Source organism: Neocloeon triangulifer, unplaced genomic scaffold, assembly GCF_031216515.1.
Source record: "Neocloeon triangulifer isolate White Clay Creek 2 clone unplaced genomic scaffold, ASM3121651v1 ptg000015l, whole genome shotgun sequence".
Lineage (NCBI taxonomy): Eukaryota > Metazoa > Arthropoda > Insecta > Ephemeroptera > Baetidae > Neocloeon > Neocloeon triangulifer.
The window spans coordinates 2,529,832-2,548,647 of record NW_026775557.1 but is presented as its reverse complement, the minus strand read 5'-3'; the positions used below and the strand labels follow the sequence as shown (position 1 = coordinate 2,548,647).

General features: G+C 33.9%; 2 protein-coding genes and 1 long non-coding RNA gene across 3 annotated transcripts; all 3 read right to left on the bottom strand.

Moving 5' to 3' along the window:
• Nucleotides 1-3,668: 3,668 nt before the first annotated feature.
• On the bottom strand, nucleotides 3,669-9,111 carry LOC132202611 (uncharacterized). The gene is made up of 18 exons (XM_059629616.1): nucleotides 9,048-9,111; nucleotides 8,917-8,989; nucleotides 8,511-8,629; nucleotides 8,376-8,443; nucleotides 7,860-8,304; nucleotides 6,575-6,671; nucleotides 6,256-6,485; nucleotides 6,122-6,200; nucleotides 5,803-5,855; nucleotides 5,703-5,738; nucleotides 5,530-5,650; nucleotides 5,369-5,478; nucleotides 5,254-5,319; nucleotides 5,156-5,189; nucleotides 5,035-5,105; nucleotides 4,871-4,979; nucleotides 4,599-4,734; nucleotides 3,669-3,840 (listed from the first exon to the last, which is right to left on the bottom strand). Exons 1-18 carry the CDS (start codon nucleotides 9,087-9,089, stop codon nucleotides 3,669-3,671), a joined length of 2,061 nt encoding a protein of 686 aa, XP_059485599.1. The 5' UTR covers nucleotides 9,090-9,111.
• A 4,618-nt stretch (nucleotides 9,112-13,729) lies between these two features.
• Nucleotides 13,730-15,142, bottom strand: LOC132202610 (uncharacterized). The gene is made up of 8 exons (XM_059629615.1): nucleotides 15,136-15,142; nucleotides 14,843-15,072; nucleotides 14,712-14,790; nucleotides 14,303-14,355; nucleotides 14,198-14,233; nucleotides 14,025-14,145; nucleotides 13,859-13,968; nucleotides 13,730-13,807 (listed from the first exon to the last, which is right to left on the bottom strand). Exons 1-8 carry the CDS (start codon nucleotides 15,140-15,142, stop codon nucleotides 13,730-13,732), a joined length of 714 nt encoding a protein of 237 aa, XP_059485598.1.
• Nucleotides 15,143-15,158: 16 nt separating this feature from the next.
• LOC132202748 (uncharacterized) lies at nucleotides 15,159-15,492 on the bottom strand. Its single transcript, XR_009442403.1, has 3 exons — nucleotides 15,450-15,492; nucleotides 15,319-15,395; nucleotides 15,159-15,255 (listed from the first exon to the last, which is right to left on the bottom strand). It is a non-coding gene; the product is annotated as an uncharacterized LOC132202748 (long non-coding RNA).
• Between the last annotated feature and the right edge of the window lie 3,324 nt (nucleotides 15,493-18,816).

Genomic DNA, 18,816 nt, shown 5'->3' with positions numbered 1-18,816 from the left:
GGCTATTGTGCGGGACACGCTGCTAAAATTGATTGCATTGTCTGTGGCGGCGCGGGTCTATTATTTGTTAGCCAACCAACACAAAGAGATCATCAGCTAAAGTAACAAAAGGCGTGGCTTCTTTCTTTGTGTTTGCGCGTGTCCCACAATGGATCCTTCTTTATTCCCCGATACGAGCAGAGCGGAGGCGCGAGAGAGCGACGTTCTCTCTCTGCTTTGTCGTCGACTGGATGCTTTTACATATAAAACTGACTGAGTGTCTCTTATCGCATCGCCGACTTCTATTCACCCTGCCTGCCGCCCGCCGCTGTCGTCGCTCTGCCAGGCTTGTCATATTGACGCTGCCTCCACGATAATACAATTCCAAATAAAAATTTCCTTTTACACGAAAAACCATCCTTATAACCGCGTGCTTATCGCCACTCGGCGGCTCAAAAGGCTCATCATAGCGCAGGGTGCTCTTAAAAAGCACCGTGTTTAATGCAGATTTTCGCTGCTGTTCGCCGCAGATAAATGCCCGTCGACTCTTTTCACCCGCCACAAAAGCCTTTTGTGCACCTTTTTTACTCCCTGTTGTAAACACAGCAACATTGTTTCGGCCGGACCTCGTGTTATTTCCGACGACTGCAGATTCCTCGAGTATGCAACCTGTGCTACGCCACCGCTCAAACGGTTGCTTCTTCAGCCTGTAAAGACAACGGCGCGTCTTGATTTTTAATAAAAATTCAATTAAATCATCCAACACACGTCATTATTTATTTAAATAATTATATAGATTTTTTTCTAAAAATATTTTGGTATGAAAACCATAAAATTTGTCAATTGAAATTTTTAGAGCAGTGAATGTTAATTTAGTAATATTTTATTTATTTAAGATTGCAAAAAACTGCTCCCAAATTTGAATCCTTGACCGTGTTTTGAAAAATCGTAACAGCCCAAATTTATTCTTAAAAATATTAAAAATTATTAAATTTAAAAGTATGTGTTGTTATTTTTTATGGCTTTGAATACCATGCAGTCAGATCTCTGTTAAATCCATCTAAAATTTTATTTTAAATATTTTTTATAAATATTTTATTTTATTTTTATCGCAAAGCGAGATAAACATGCTTATTCTGTGAGGAGAGTAAGCTTGGCAGGTGAAAGTTGTTGGCTGCCAATAAAGCAAGCTGCAGCTTTATTGCAAGCTAGGATGTGTCAAGTGCAAAAGAGAAGCAAATGACCAAAGTTTCCGGAAGTAAAGGAACAGGAGCATGTTACGGGCAGTTCAAAGTTTCCATTGACACAGCAATCAAGGTGAAATCACGTGACCAGAGAGCAGGTCGTTAATACAGAATAAAATCCTCTGGTTTGGGAAGGAAAAAGAGAACCGGGGTCTTGGAGCAGTGTGTGATGTGTCCATCGGGAGAGTTTTGCATAATGTTTCCGTTTTTATGTGACTGTCACATACTAGATATAAAGATAGTACCGAATTATACGAAAATAACATCATAGCACATTAATGATGACTACTTAACTGAAACGCTTTTTCTTCCAGAATTAATAAATTAAAATTGCTAATACTGCATGCGTAATTGTTTTATTTCTAATGTTTTGCCTACAGAAGGTAATTTATTTTAGTCAAAGAATAAACCGCAGTTTTATTCAATTTAATTTGTAAAGAATGAATATTAGGAAATTTATGTTTCAGAAACAAGCTTTAAATGAAAATAAAATCTCTGTACAAGAACTAATTATTTTAAATATTATGCACAGATGAAATGATGATCAGTAATATTAAAGGCGCGGCGTTACTTCATAGGTTGGAAGCGCGTACGACCCCATGTAAACAATTGATGCTACAATTTGTACAAATTAATTAAAAAGTGCCACTTCTCTTGTACAATATTAGTGATTTTACTTTGCGCCTTCTATATACTGATGACGGTGTAAATTTTAATTTCGAGAACCGAATTTTTCCTGATTACCTCTCGAAAGCCTCTAAAGCTGCACGCGCAACGCCACTCGTTTCATACAATCTCAATTTAGGGGACATTTTTTGCTCAAACGTCGATCTGATGAAGGCAAAATAAAGGCGACATTTAGCGTGAACGTGGCTGTGTAAAATCCCGCCAATTCAAATATCGCCGTGCGCAGTCAATTCTTATGTAATGGCAGACAACCTAACACAAAATATAATATTTACATTTATCCTTAAATTTAAATCAAGAAATCCTAATGTTTTAATTTTAAAACAAATTTTAGCCACCGGAAATAAAATGATTTAAATTTATTATTTGTAATAAGATTTCAAGGCAAAATACCGCAAAATACCGTTTGGTTGCTTTTCTGATTTCCCCTTCTTCTCTTCTTCTCATAAGAACGGGGGATTGGGGTGGGGATTCACCTGTAGTGACTTCTGACTAATCTGACTTTGGTGTTGTTCTTGTGATATTTTCATAATATTTCAAAAATTTGCTAATTGTGACGTCGTTTTTTGGGTCGCAACACTTCTTAAAGACTCGCGGAGGTCCAAAAGCAGCGTTTTTTTTTCCAAAACAGTCCCAAAACAACCAAAAAGTTTCACACGATTGAGGTATTTACATGCATGCATAAAAACACACAATATTCATAACATGAAATACATTCTCGATTTTTGAACTAGAGAAGCTAATTTTTCGTAATTTCATTCCATCTTATTTTCCAGCATGGACAGCTTTTCCTTGGAAACTGAATGGCGTGGGTGGAACTTTTGGCAGAGGACAAAACCGGCCTGCACTCGGTGCTCGGCTCGATTGCGAATCTCATCCTTTTGTTTTCCATTGGCAAGTTTTATCTCAATTTTCACATTCTTTACCATTCTTGAAATCAAAGAACAATGGTAATTTTGGTTTTTAAACGTGCTCTACATAATATTATGGCTTCGGGCTGCTCTGTAGCCCTAATTTATAAGCTGTTTTTCATTTTGCCATATGAATGTACAGATTTACATAAATTTTCATTTCATCATTGATTTTTTTTTCAACATTTAATGTATAAATTTGTGTCTGAATCTCAATATTATTTAACAAGGGCATACCGCTTTACAATATGTACATAAAACAAAGCTCTGTGACCAAACTTTTTCAACAATAGAAAAATATTCCATGTGCTTCGATATTTTGAAAGTGTAATTGAAAACTTTATTGTCACAATTAATATTAATATAGTCCAATGAAATTGAAAATGTTGATTTTTTTCAAATGCACAATATATATTTTGGCTTTTGTCGCTGTAAGCACAACACTTGCACGCTTTTATGTGATATTGATTGTGAAAATATAGGGTTGATTATAACTTTTCATCTGCTGTCTGCAGGAACAGAAAACTGAGACGGGAATGCAAAGATCCTCCCTTGGATTCAAGGCTTACAGATCGTAATCATACCAGAGACTTGGATGGACTCATGCTGAGAATAAAGAACATGATTGAAAATTTGAAGGTAAAAAAAAAATCGATTTTTCATATTTTAGTTAACACAGCACTTCTTAAATTGTTATGCTCCTTTTTTGTCTGTTTGCTAATCTGATAATATAACAATTTTTTACATTGTGGAAATTGAATTTAAAATCCCTATGAAATCTGCAATCTTTATTGAAATCAATCACCATATAAATAAATAAACTTAATTGATTGAATTCCAGTGGCAGTCAATGAATCACAGGACCCATGCAGATATCAAAATTCAGCACTAGACCAGAGGGACTGTTTTGAAGAAATCCACCAATCAGGCAGGCAAACCTATCATCATCAGTGAGCAGCTGGAAAGCATCCGTGGAAATATTTTTGCCCTGGTCAGGATCAGTCAGCGCATGACATTCTCTAAGGTAGGATTTTTACTCAATATCCTTTTTTTATGGTTACCAAGTGCAGGGTTTTGCTGTGACGCCATATAATTTTATTTTTATTGATGACTTGGCACCAAATTGCACTATAAAAATTCTGTTCAGGGCCACTACTTTTGCAGTTCTATTAAGTTTGAATTATTGCGAACGTTAACAGAGAAGGATATAAGCTGCATTCTAATGCACAAAGTGTCTGTTTTAGTGAAACTAACTTTTACTTGTAATATGTATAAATCTGCGCAGTTTGGGTTATGGGTTGAAAATAACTGGTCACCAAAAGTGGCTTAAATTGATCCGTCTGGTATTTTTAGATGGATCCTGTAAACGCTATCAGACAAAATATTTGGCAATTTAAAGCCTTTTATTAGGGTTTTGCCTTCGTTTTGGATCCTCAGTTTGCAAACGTTCTTTATTTCTGATTATATTTATAATCGCATTCTTCCAATTAAAGTGCAAAAATTTATTTAATGTCTTTACATGCATTGCATCATTAAATGTTATGCAATAAAAAAATGATCAATTATGGTCAAACTGTTTGTAAAACAATCTTAATAATAATTTCCTTATTTGTAAAATTTGTTAGAGGCAACTGCTTTCTGCGAGCCAAAATCTCTTATTACCAATGTGTTTGGACTCAATTGAGTGGGAAAATGTACTTTTGAGCTTTAATCAGAGCAAAACGCCCGCATGTTAAAAAGATTTGTGAAGCGCAATACGTCATTCGTTATATAATACATAACTCCAGCCCTATTAGTAGGGTCAAACGTAACGCTGGTGTATCCCTCGGCTGTAAAGGGTGTTTTGGATGGGCACCAACGCCAATTCCCATCGCCAGCAATGTCAAATAAACCTGCCACCCCGTGAATGCCACCTATTAGATAAAACCATCACTTTACAAAGTATAATTATAACCAGATATTTTTAGTTTCAAAAGGAAGCACACTTAAAAAAATTTGTTAGTTTGAGAGAGGCTCTTGTAGATTGTAATTTAAAAAAAAATTACAAACCAAAAGCGTTGGAGACTTGCATGCATTTTAAAATGCTTGGAATTTCCAACGATCCCAATTTCATTCCAACTTCGGCACAAGCGCAAGTTAAATTTTGAGTGTTGTTATACTAAAAAAGTGCCATATTAAATTATTTTTCGATTTAGTGACTTTGATTTGATTACCGAGGCATACGTTCGATACCATTTTTTACCACACAATTGGTCGACTTCACCCAAAGTCGTATTGCATGTACCTGGTTATTATAAATATTTTATTTATTTATTTAAATTTATAATTTGATACCAGTGCAATCGCCAATTATCTTCTGCTTAATAGGCTTTTAAAATGATAAAAAAAAAATTAATAAAATTCGCTTATATTATGAAAATAGAAACGCGCACATCTAAGACACATGATACATTACTTGGGCACTGGCCTTGCAAAGACACAAAATCATTCTTAGGCGGCTGTCGGGAAAATGAATTAACATTTGACAAATCGTTATCCTGAATAAACCGTGGGCAGCGATTGATCGACGGCTGTGATAACTGCTCTCACAACATCCGGGGATTTGTCATAGCTGCATCTGATAATTTCTGCTGCCTTTTCGCATTCGTCCATACCATCTTGAAAATTTCGTTTTAAATTTCGTGCAACAAAAATTTTTATAACAAAACCTGGCGTGTTTCCACATTCAGTGGCAACTGCCACATTCTGTGATAGTTCGCTAATATTTCCCTGAGCCATATTCTCCAGAATCGCCAAAACTTGGCTGTCAATGTACACTCCGTTTACCATCTGCAACAATAATTAGAAATAATTTTGGCGTCTTTTTTATTCTGTGATATACCAATCCTGCTTGTTCTCCCATGCACCGCAAAAAGCACTGCCAAAAATATAAAAAGTGTCAAATGTCTCCTGTTAGAATATTATATTGGTATAAAATTTGCCTTCATTCGAATATCCAAGTTGTGAGTGTTATTTAGTAGTTGGTCAATCTCAACTGAAAGTGTTTCTGCTGTTACTTTTCCTTCTTTTTATCCATAATGGTTCACAATAATATAAACAATTTTTCCTCCACATCACTGATGGTTTCTTAAAACTATATGATTGTCTTTTCACTTAAAAAAAAAATATTCGTAGAGATAAATTTAAAGATTCATGCTTCCATTTCCTCCTAAAATTCTCATACATTCACCTCCCTGACGTTATGATCACCTCGGACTGAAATATTGAAGACAATGAACAAAAAAAAAATCATTTTCTCACTCTGGCTAACGTTGTAAGTAAAGGCGCATTCATTGCTGGCAGTTGTTCCGGCTGTGTTATTTGTTGTTGCATCAGATCCCTTAGATTTCATTCGTTTAAATTTTTATATATAGAAATTCAAATTATATTTAAACCTCGCATATAAATCTCATTATCTTCCTCTCCTCAAAATCAAACAACCGTGCGTAACTGGCATTTACATAAACTGCAACAGCGTTCTCGATGCCGCCCGCGTTGTCCGGCTGACCTGGTTCCCAGCGAGCATTTCCTCCAAAGGGCTTCTGGACTGCTAAGAAACCGAATTTCCCGTCGCTCGCCGTTTTAATCCCGGATGTCCAAAAATAATCTCCATCCGCTCCTAACGCTAAAGGTCATTCAATAGTTATATTAGCGGCTATTAGATTAATTAATATCATTTTTTGCATATTACGGGACCGTATTTTACCTCCTTACTTTTAATTGCGTTAATCAATGCTTCGTATTTGATTGTCAGGTCAAAACTGAGTAGGCTCATTCCAATACTGCAACATTCCTTAATAGCCCCTGCGTACTAGATATTAATTATTTGTTTTTATCCAATTTATCTGTAAAAAGCACAAACTTATCGTACAGTCTGTGTGACGCTACGATAGCTGAACATATACACGCGCCCGTTCAACCTAATCCAACTTCCGATGTAGCTGCGTCCTTAAAAAAATAATTCACCATTATTGAATTCGACACCATAAATTAAACCAACTGATTAAAAACGGCTGTTTTTTAATGGTGATAAATTTTGTTGTCTGTAAAAAATATATTTATTTTATATGTAATATTCGAAAAATTCATAATTAAGCACAAACATTCATCAAGCAAGGTATAATTGGGTAGATGGGTGTTGGAAACTTTGGAGACAAAATTAGGGGACCCTGTGGTGAAACAGAAATTATCAATACGCTTAAACAAACATATTTTCACATGCCTGGCAAGCTAGGAAATATTTATCGGTACACATTTGATCTGAAAGGGTCAATACATAATTCAATTTGTACGCGTTGAGTTGCAGGCAGTTTTGGTTTCCGTTTAAGTTGTCTGGCTGCATGTTGGCCCATAGATTCTTGGCCTCACTAACCGCCAATGAACCGTTTTTCAAACACCACGAGAAGCTCGTTGCGTTGACACGTTGGGCCGACGTCCAAAGTTGTGAAGGATATTTCCATTTGGGAACTTTTCATTATGATAACTTGTTTAGATGCCATTATTTAAAAAAAAGAACATTAACTTAGACTGTTATAAAAACAGTTTTGTTTGGTGGAATTTTCAAAAGCTATCGGTTCCATGCCAATTTTGTAGCAATTGATAAAATTTTCCGTCCAGTGCACCTATTTTTCATAGCGTATTTAAATGCACAAAATTATTTAAAATGAAAATACCAATGACCTTCCAAATAAATACTGCTGGCCACAAGCTTCTACCCAAAATCCATATTGTGAAGCATCTGTAGTCAAAATTTTATTATGAATATGCTAATTAAAATGCTGATTCTTATTAAAAAACTTTTTAATGTCCCGTCAGGTAAAAAAGCTGTAGGCTTTGGTTTTTAAAAAGAAATAAAAAAATAAACAGTACATTAGATAACAAAAAAGTTTTCTAGTAAAATTTATACGTCTTTTGCGTAGGATGTGTTGCAGTTTCCTTTCAGGAGCTCCTGCTTTCATTTATAAACGGATACGTTAAAACTATTTAACTCTTATGTTACCGTTTTCTCTGCAAGGGACATAGTTGTTGTTGTCTGCATAGCTGTAGTGGTGTCGGGTTTTGTTGAAACAGTTGTTTCGGTAGTTACGGCAGGACTACCAGTAGTAATTGATATTTTTGATGATGTGAAAATGCTCACCACACTGGCCGGCATTAAATTTGCAATTGGAACTGTTATTATACGTTCAGTGGGTATGGTAATGTCAGTGATTTTGGATGACGTGGATTCGCTCGCTGCCCTCACTATGTTAGCAGAACTCAAAAGCGATTCTACCAAAGTTGTTGAGGGTGTCTCAGTAATTCCTAGCCCAACAGAAGATGTCTCAGCATCAGAAACTGAGACACTTGATGACGATGAATCAATCATGGTAAATCTTTTTGCGTCCTCGGTTATTGTTTTAACAGGCGTTGAAAAAGTTTCAGTCATTTTTTCAGGGCCAGATTCACTTTTTGATAAATCATTATAAATGCACAGTATGATCAGTTTTAATATCCTTGAATCATTAATAAAATTTACACGGAATTATAATCCATTATAATTGTTGATTTGGATTCTACATAATCATGTATAGTCCCCGTTGTCTTCTAATATTTTAATTTTATCAAATTATATCAAGGATGCGTGCGTAATATATTAGTTTCAAGAACTTACACGATTGCTCTTGACGACCGTTGAATTGAAGAGTGGTACTTTGGTTTTTGAAGAAACGTAACATGATTTTTTCCCGCAGCACTTTATTATGCTTATTCTTCTGAAGGCCGTGGTCTTTCCTATTATATTATATGGTTTAAGGCCTCCTTATTGACATAGTCAAATCAAGTCTTTACAACAAATGAGCCATTTAATCAATTATTGGAAAACAATTAGAAATTTTAACCACCATTCCTGTAAAGACTGGATTTGACTATTTCAATAATATTTCTAAAATCGTTGCCATTATTTAGTTTTTATTTTAAAATAAATGATTTTCAGCATTTGAATGTAAACAATTTATTTGCAACAATGTGGACATATAAACAACAATAAGATAATGAGCAAAATAAATTCTGATATATACCCCTTCTGGTGTGAGCGGTTGGCTTCATTGGGACATGTGGGACTTTTGGGAAGGAGACAGAAAGTGATGTCAACTAAAAGTAATTTTACATATCTAATAATTTGAATATAGATAAGAATGAATAAAGTTACAAATACAATCGCAGCAAATGAAGTCAGCACAATAGTGTGCATGTTGGAGGCAAATGTAACAAAATATCAGTGCCATGGAGAGCGACTGGAAAATAATCATAAATTAATTATATGTTTCCGTCGCAATGCGCACTGATGTTTGGCTTTTGATCGGAAATGGAAAATATTCTGCAAAAATTACAGTATGTGTTTCAAAGACCATAATTTTCTAACTTTAAAAATCAGATATTTCTGTATAAAATTTTAGTTACAGAGCTGCAGAGTATATAAATTTAATGTTATTTATTAATGGCTTAAAATGGTAAAATTAGACAAAAATAATTCTTTTAATATTGTAATTTTTTTATTCAAATGTTCACGTTGACGATAATAATGCTGGGCCGTTTTCATTTGATAATCGCAAGTATTGGAGCCGCTTGTCGATCGATAAAACTACAATCACAAGCAATTATATTCTGTGGAAAATGAATGGTTTTGATTTCACCGTAATCAATTATCTTTCCACTTCTACGTACGCTAACTTTTCAGAGTTATTTTACAATGATTATTTATTAGTATGACGCACATATTGACGCAGAGGACATGATGTGGCAACTGTGGTTTTTATTCTTTCATTTTATTTCAAAATTTTATTTTTAGAGGCCAATCTTAGAAGTTACGAATTTTTTTTATATTTTAATTATTATAATTTTATGCATCGGCAATAGTTCATATCTTTATCTATCAACATTTACTTATCTGCATTAATAAATCAAGAGTCTAAAGGTCACATAATGAATATTCCTCACTATTCCCCTACATAAATTTTTCTTCTGCAGAATTATATGTTTCCGCCAGCAATGTGCACTGATGATTGACCTTTGATCGGAAAACTAGAAAAGCTGCAAACAAAAGAACCTTAATAATTATACTGTAATAATTTGAAAATTGTATACTATGTAAGCATCAAAGCAAGATTATTAAATTTGTTGTAATAGGAAAAATTAAATTAATGTGCATAAGTAAATTTGTTGGACATTTATTTGGGTTTATTGATGAGCATTTTTTACTGTTTTGTTTGGTAATTATCACGATTGGAGCCGGATGGCGAGCAAACATCAACCGCAAACTTTTTTCTGTGGAAAATTGCTCATTTTTTTATATTCATCGTACCAATTAACTTTCCAATTCTACGTAGGCAAATGTTTTAATAATAATTTAGAGTAATTATCAATGTGACGCATGTAGTTTGACGCAGAGGAAATGATGTGGGAACTGGTTTGGGTCCAGTTACAACTATTTTCTTTAAACTGAAATAAATTTTGGTCAATCTTTAATCATGGTATAGTTAAAATTAATTAGTTTATTTAAATTATGCATAATAAATATCATCTTCTTAGGAGATTTCATTAATCCTCATTGCAGATTTTCCACAATAACATTTAACATCAAAAACATAAATAGATGTTATAATAGTTGCAGTTCTCAATTTATGATTAAAAGTTATTTATTGACTCACGTACCATCAGTGGGTATTTGTGTGTTCATATTTTAGACAAATGCCTTAAATTTGGTGTGATAAAAAAATTATATTATTTATCGGCAGGCACAATGGAGACAGCTGATGAGTCAAAAAAAGAGAGGTTGAAATGTAGCAAATAATGCAAATAAAATGCTCTGTCTCTTGAATATGCGTCCTTTGTGCCGAAGAAGAATGAGGAGGCGGACGTGTGAGAGGCGCGAATAGGGATGGGATGTACACAAATGTATTCCTGCCTTAACATGGGGAGGCTCATTTGATGATACAGTGCGCGGGTTATTTTACAAAAATTATAAGTATCATTAGTATGACGCACAGTTTGATGCAGAGGAAATGATGTGGCAACTGTGATTTGGATTCTTTGATTTTATTTCAAAATTTTATTTTTAGAGGCCAATCTTTGAAATTACAAAAAATTTGTTGATTTTTATGATTTTTATTTAATGTTATACATAGAGAATAAATAATATCTTTATCTATCACAGATTTATCAATATTTACTTATCTGCATATAAATAAAGTTTATAAAGGTCTCATAATGGTTATTCCTAACCATTCCCCGACAAATGTTTTCCTCAAATAAGGTACTTTTTGAAAAGATTATGTTTTTAGATTTTCAAAGTACAATTATTCTTTGTTTCTGATTTTGATTATATTTAAAATCACATTCTCCGAATTCAAGCAAAAGAACATTGTATTTCTTGGTGTTACAAGCATTGCATCTTTAAAATTTATTATCATTTGAAATCTAATAAACAATATAATAGTATTAGGATTTTCACTTTTGTGACCGACGAGCGGCATCTGACAAACTTATCTCATTATTAGTATAGTACATTCAAACAGATGGTAGAATCCAATAGCACATCCGCATTTTCCGCATTCACAACTGTCTATTTTATTTGTGTGATAGCTTTTAAAATAAAGTGAAACCCATGAATTGGCATATCATGTCATTAAAGTGACTATTTTCAAAACAAGATGCTTTCCAGCGCGAGTTGACCATTGCGGGGGAATTATGATCATTTTCAGCAATTTTATAAAGTTGACTATTATCAATAAATTTTAAATAGCTCTCAGTTTCTGTCAGCTCATATTTTTCATCCAGTCAAAGATACAAAGCTTGGAGTTGGCCAGTTCATAGACTAATCTAGATTTTGAGTGCATTGAGACTTGCAAGGCCTGCTTGAGGAATCAGCATTTAGCTTTCTTGAGTTGAATTTAGTCACTTCATTTTAAATAGGACCAGATTGATTTGATTCCGTAACTCGCAATAGGCTTGATTGTCAGCTCAAATGAGTGCAGTATTCAGTGAGGAAATTTAAGCAAAAAAGGAAGCTTAAATTCTATGCAAGGAAAATTTCTATGGTCAAACCATAGTTAAGTACACATTCAAAGTTGAAATTCATATCTGTAGAATGGAATTTCGGCCATCCCTCAATAAATTAATTGAGTTTGAGATTCTTTTTCTTTCTTATTCCTATCCGTCTGGCCACTCTGGCCTCTGCTAAATTTTAAGTGCCGATAATATAACGGTCGTCTTTGGACCCACTGGGCCATTTTCTGGTGTTTATAATTTAATAAAAACTACGCTTCCCACAGTTCCCACGTTTAGAAAATAACGAATCTACCTATTATAACCTATTATAATTTAAGTTTTAAATTTCAAAATTATTGTTGTAATTTTTTAAATAATTTCAACATCTTTTGATAAAAAGCAGCTTAAAAATGTAGAGCAGATTTTTTTCTTTCTGCAATTAAAAACCGCTCCAATTCTGTAAGAGGAATTTACCATTCTATTTCAGCCTTACAGAATTAGAACCCTGCAGAAAAAAATTGAAATCGTTTAATTGTAAGTGGAATAGATTTTCCCATTATAATTTTGAATAACAACTGGCAATATGGATTTCTTAATATTCATAAATAAAGTTCATACAAATTTGTTTGAAAATAGTGATAGGATTCAGAGAAATATAAAACAAAAACGTGCAGACACAATTATATAAGAGTATCTAAGTTACGATTTAACCTGAAACTTTAAATTATCCAAGGTCCGAATTTTACCACCAAAAGTTTGAATAGAATATATTTTAGTATCCCCCTATCATCGATTTCGCAAAATTCTGATGTTTTTGCATTACATTTTTTTGCAGAATTATGGCCTCAACACAACGCAAATGTGCCAATTATATTGTTAAATTCCAATATAGTCCCTTCAGCGGCTACAAGTTTCACTCTCATAACAATAATTTAAAATTCTTTAAAAAAGTTTCCACATTTGCTTGAGAGTTGAGACCTTTGTGACGTGCTCCGAGCGTGGCTCACAAAAATATCTTATTTAACAATAATGTTTTGACGATGCGTCGCGTTGGGACCATAATGATGCACATTTGGGGTTTAATCAGTGCAAAACGCACGCAAGAAAAAAGTATTGGTAAAGCGCAATGCGTCATTCTTTGTAGCATAATACATAACTCCTGCCCTATTAGTAGGGTCAAATGTAACGCTGGAGTAGCCTTCCGCTGAAAAGGGTGTGTTGGATGGGCACCAACGCCAATTCCCATCGCCAGCAATGTCAAATAAACCTGCCACCCCGTTTATGCCACCTAGATAAATTCACTATTTAGAAAATTATTAACCAGACGTGGCACGCTCCCACTTATTTTATAGTTTAATTATAGACTTATTATGTAAGCATCTTTAAAAATGGGTGAATATGATGCAATAAAATTTAATTTGTTAGTTTACGGAGGAATTTCTAGGCTATGATTTCTGAAAATTTACATACCAAAAGCGGTAGCGTTTTGCATGCACTTTAAAATACTTGGAGTTTCCATTGATCCAAATTTCATTCCCACTTCAGCGCAGGCACAAGTCAAGTCTTGTGTACTGGCATACTTAAAAGCCACCAATAAACTTTTTTATATAATTATAGCGATTTAAATACCTGTAAAGTTGTTCGAAACCATTTTTTACCACAAACATGGTAAACTATTCCAATATTCACATTGCATTGGCCTATAGTTATTATTGAAAATTTGCAATCCATTAAAGCAATATAATTAAAAAAAAATACCATCTGTGCAATTGGCGACAATTTTCTGCAAAGCAGCCTTTAAAAATTGAAAAAGAAAAGTTATCTCTTGTATTTTTTTTTTCAAATTTAAGAACGCACATTTAATACGCATGTTGCAGTACTTGGGCATTGGCCTTGCATAGAAACAAAATCAATGGTAGGCGGCTATTGTAAAAAAATTATGTTTAACGTTTTTGATAAAGTTTTGGAATAAACCCGGGGCAGCGATCGATCGACGGCTGAGATCACTCCTCTCACAACATCGGGGGATTTGTCGTAGCTGCATCTTATAATTTCTGCAGCTACATCGCATTCGTCCATGCCCTCTGAAAATTACAAGTTTCTATATGGATTAAAAAAACATACAAATCAATATTTATGCCTGGTGTTATTCCGCATTCAGTGGCAACTGCCACATTCTGTGATAATTCACTAATATTTCCCTGAGCCATAGTCTCCAGAATTGCTAAAACTTGACTGTCAATGTACACCCCGTTAACCATCTAAAACGATCACTAGAATTAATTTTGGCGTCTCTTTTATTCTGTGTTATACCAATCCTGCTTGTTCTCCCATGCACCGCAAAAAGCACTGCCAAAAATATAAAAAGAGTGTCAACTCTCTTCTGTTTGAATTATACAGATTTTGTGTAAATTTTGCCTTCAATCGAATATCTAGTTTGTAGGTGTTGTTTAAAAGTTGGTCAATCTCAACTGTAAATTATTAATTTTATTGTTTTTTATCTCCATATAATTCACAACAATGGAAAATTCTCTTTCTGCGTCACTAGTTTGTGATAATTCTGATTGTCTTTTCACATAAAATCGTCATGATCAGTTACCGTAACCGCAGTACGGATAATACTCACAATACTACAATGAAACACAAACAATAAAAAAAAAAACAACAATAGAAATCATTGTAACAAAAATATTAAAATCAATTTTTCTGTTCTTTCTCGATCTTAAATTTTGCATTAATTATCCTTCTTGAATATATTGGGTCATTTAAGTTGCACATTATTTGACACTAGAATCCAAAGGCAAGACAAAACCGATCATTTTCTTACTTTGGCTAACGTTGTAAGTAAAGGCGCATTCATTGCTGGCAGTTGTTCCGGCTGTGTTATTTGTTGTTGCATCAGAACCCTAGATTTCATTCGTTTAAAATTTTTACAGAATTCAAATTGTATATTTAAACCTCGCATATGTATCTCAAAATCTTCTTCTCGTGAAAATCATACAAACGTGCAGAAGAGGCATTTACATAAACTGCAACAGCGTTCTCGATGCCGCCCGCGTTGTCCGGCTGACCTGGTTCCCAGCGAGCATTTTTTCCTAAGGGCTTCTGGACTGCCAGGAAACCAAATTGCCCCTCGCTCCCTGTTTCAATCCCTGATGTCCAAAAATAATCTCCGTCCAGTCCAAACGCTAATATTCATTGATAAAATAATTATAACGGTTATCAGATTATTTTTTTTCGAGCGTGCTGGCAGAACATGGCTTTGCTTTCTTACTTTTTATTGCATTAATCAATGCTTCATATTTAAAGGTCATGTCAAGACTAATAAGACGCATGCCAATACTGCAACATTCTTGAATAGCCCCCGCAAACTAGAGTGTATTCATTTATTTTAATCAGATTTGTCTGTAATGTCTCGATGCTCGATGTCCTACAGTTTGATTAACAGTTTGATAGCTGACCATATACACGTGCCCATTCAACGTGATCCAACTTCCAATGTAGCTGCGTCCTTAAAAATTATTTACTTTTATTGAATTCAAGGCTTTTAAGTAAATAAACCAACTTATCAAAAACGGCCGGTTTTTAACGGTTTTAAACATTGTTTTCTGTTATAAATTTATAAGTTGTAATATGATTCAAAAATATCCCTCTAACAAAGCACATACATTTATCGCACAAGAAATATTTGGGTATATCGGTTTTAGAGAAGAAGTTGGGGGACCCTGTGACAAAAAGGAAATTAATTGGACGATTATACATAAAATATTTCTATGATACCTGGCAAGCTAAAAAATATTTTTCGGTACACATTTGATCTGAAAGGATCATTGAGATATTCGACTTGAGCACGCTGAGTTGAAGGCAGTTTTGGTTTCCGTTTAAGTTGTCTGGTTGCCTACTAGCCCAAAGACTTGCACCCCTGGCAAACGTGACAGCCAGGGATCCTTTTTTTGAACACCACGAGAAACTCGTTGAATTGACACGTCGAGCCGACGTCCAAATTTTTGAAGGGTAGTTCCATTTGGAAACTTTGTTCGTTTAGATGTCATTTTGTAAAAAAGAAAAAATAATAAAAATAATATTATCTACCTATATTGCTGAGAAAACAGCTTTGTTTGGTTGAATTTTCTAGAGCTATCGGCTCCAAGCCGATTTTAAAGCAATTAATAAAATTTTCCGTCCAGTGCACCTATTTTATGTGGCTTATTTAAAAAGCACAACATTCTTTAAATTAAAATTACCAACGACCTTCCAAATAAAAATTGCTGGCCACAATCTTCTACCCAAAATCCATATTGAGAAGCATCTACTGTCACGATTTTTAATAAATTACTCAAAATAAAATTTTAGTTTTCATTAAAAAGACTTCTTAATGTCCCATCAGACGAAAAAGCGGTAGTCTTAAAAAAAAAAAAAAACGTTTAAATTAATATTAAATCTTAAGTGAATGTTATACGTCTTTTGCATAGGATGTATTGCAAACTCCTTTCAGGAGCTCCTGCATGCATTTTTTAATAGTAACTTCAAAAAAATTTTTATTCCAATTTTACCGTTTTCTCAGCAAGTAACATAATTGTTGTTGCTGTTCGCATAGTTGTAGGGTTCGATCTCATTGAAACAGGTGCTATAGTAGTTACGGTAGGTATGGTAGTAGTAACCAATGTTTTAGAAGTTGTGGGATTGCTTGTCGCAATGGCCGTTATTGTTGTTACTTGCATTATTGTGGTACTGCTCGCTTTTGTTGAAGCAGTTGTTATGGTAGTTATGGCAGGAATACCAGTTGTAATTCTAATTTGGGATGGAGTGAAATCGCTCGCCATATTACCCGTTATTGTTGAAAAATGCGTAGTTGTCGCTGTGTTCGCTGTATTTGAAATAGTTACAACAGGACCACCATAATTTATTAAGGTTGTGGATGACATGGCCAATTTGCCCGTTAGCAAATTGGAAATTGGCATTTTAGCTGTAGTGATCACTCTTGTTAAAGTAGTTGATACGGCAGGAATTAAAATTTCGGACGATGTGGAAATGGTCGCAGCATTGGCCGTCAATGTTAAAACTTGCATAGTTGTAGTACTTGCTTTTGTTGGAATAGTTTTTGCGACAGTCACGACAAGACTACCAGAAGTAATTTTAGCGCTTGCTATATTTGCCGTTGCTGTTGTTTCCATGTTCATTAGGGGTACAGTAATTTTTTGTGAAGTGGACTCGCCCTCAGCCTCCATAATTTTATCAGCAGAACTCAAAAGGAATTCTACCAAAGTTGTTGAGGGTGATTTGGTAGGTCCTAACTCAACAGGATGTGGCTCAGCATCAGAAAATGAGACACTTGGTGCCAATGATTCCTCAATGGTAATACCTTTTGCGTTCTCGGTAGTTGTTATATCAGGGGTAGATAAACTAATATACATGTCAGTGCCTTTTTTAGTCCATTCGTCAGGGGCAGATGTCCTTTAAATGTATTATTTTATTTAAAAAAAATCCGTTTTATCTTAAATTAAATTTACATTGAATTATAATCCATTGTTGTTTGAATTGATTTCGATTCAACATGATCTTTTATTGCCGTTTCCTTCTTGTATTGAAATTTTTCCATTTCAATTAATAGACGAATTAATGCTGTAAATTAAGTTCAAAGTACTTACAGTTAGTGTGGTTGGATTGTTCTTGATGACCGTTGACTTAAAATTTTTAACATTGGTTGTAGAGGAAATGTTACACGTTTTTTTCTGGCAGCACTTAAGTATGCGAACTCTCCTGATGGCCTTATTCTTTACTGCATATTATTTGATTAAATATTTATATTAGTGTTTGCCTCATTTTATTATTTTCCTCATAACATTGAATTCTGATACATTTTGATATACCTCTTCTGATGTGCAACACTGGGGCAAGTGGGACTTTTGGGAAAGAGACAGAAAGTGTTGTAAACTGAAATTAATTTCATTCACCTATTAATTTGAATAAAAAAATATAGAAAATAATCAAAAGATACAAATACAATCGCTGCAAATAGAGCCAGTACAACGTTCTGCATTTTGTAGACGAATGTTGAAAAATTTTAATGATGGTGAGAGCAAATTGGAAAAAACTCGCTTGAAATTAATTACAAGTTTCCGCCAGCAATGCGAACCAACGTTTGGCTTTTGATCGGAAATGGAGAAAAAATACAGTCCCTTATTATAAGACTAACTGTTTGAAATTGTATAATAAAATGTAAGACAAGGTATATATTTATTTATTTGAGCGAAAAAAGTAAAATAAAGTCCTTATGCAATTTTTGTTTCAAATGTTCGCCCTGGAGATAATGCCATCTAATTATGGTTACTTGATGAGCATATTACTTGATAATTATGAGTATTGGAGCCGGATGTCGATCGAGCAAACTACAATCATGAGCAATTATTCTGTGGGAAATGAATGGTTTTGATTTCACCGTAACCAATTATCTTTCCACTCTAACGTACACGAACTTTTCAAAGTTACTTTAAAATAATTATTTATCAGTATGACGTACAGTTTGACGCAGAGGAAATGATGTGGCAACTGTAGTTTGGATTCTTTCATTTTATTATCATTGTTTATTCTTCACAAAGTAGTCATACATGAAATCAGAAACAAAATATGTGAGGAAACGGCAGCATTATTTCATATTATTTAATTTTAGAGGCCAATCTTAGAAGTTACAAAAAATTAGTTTATTTTTATTGTAATAAGATGCAAAGAAAATAATTAATATTTATTATTATTATTTACTCTTCTCGGTGAATAAAAAAATTTTAAATTACAACATGAAAACTTTAAAACTATTTTCCTTTCAAGATTTAAGACTCATCTGCAGATTTATGTTCATAATCATCATAAATATAACTGGATTTTTGAAATAATTTGCAATGCAACAAATATCACAGTTCACAGTACTGCACTGT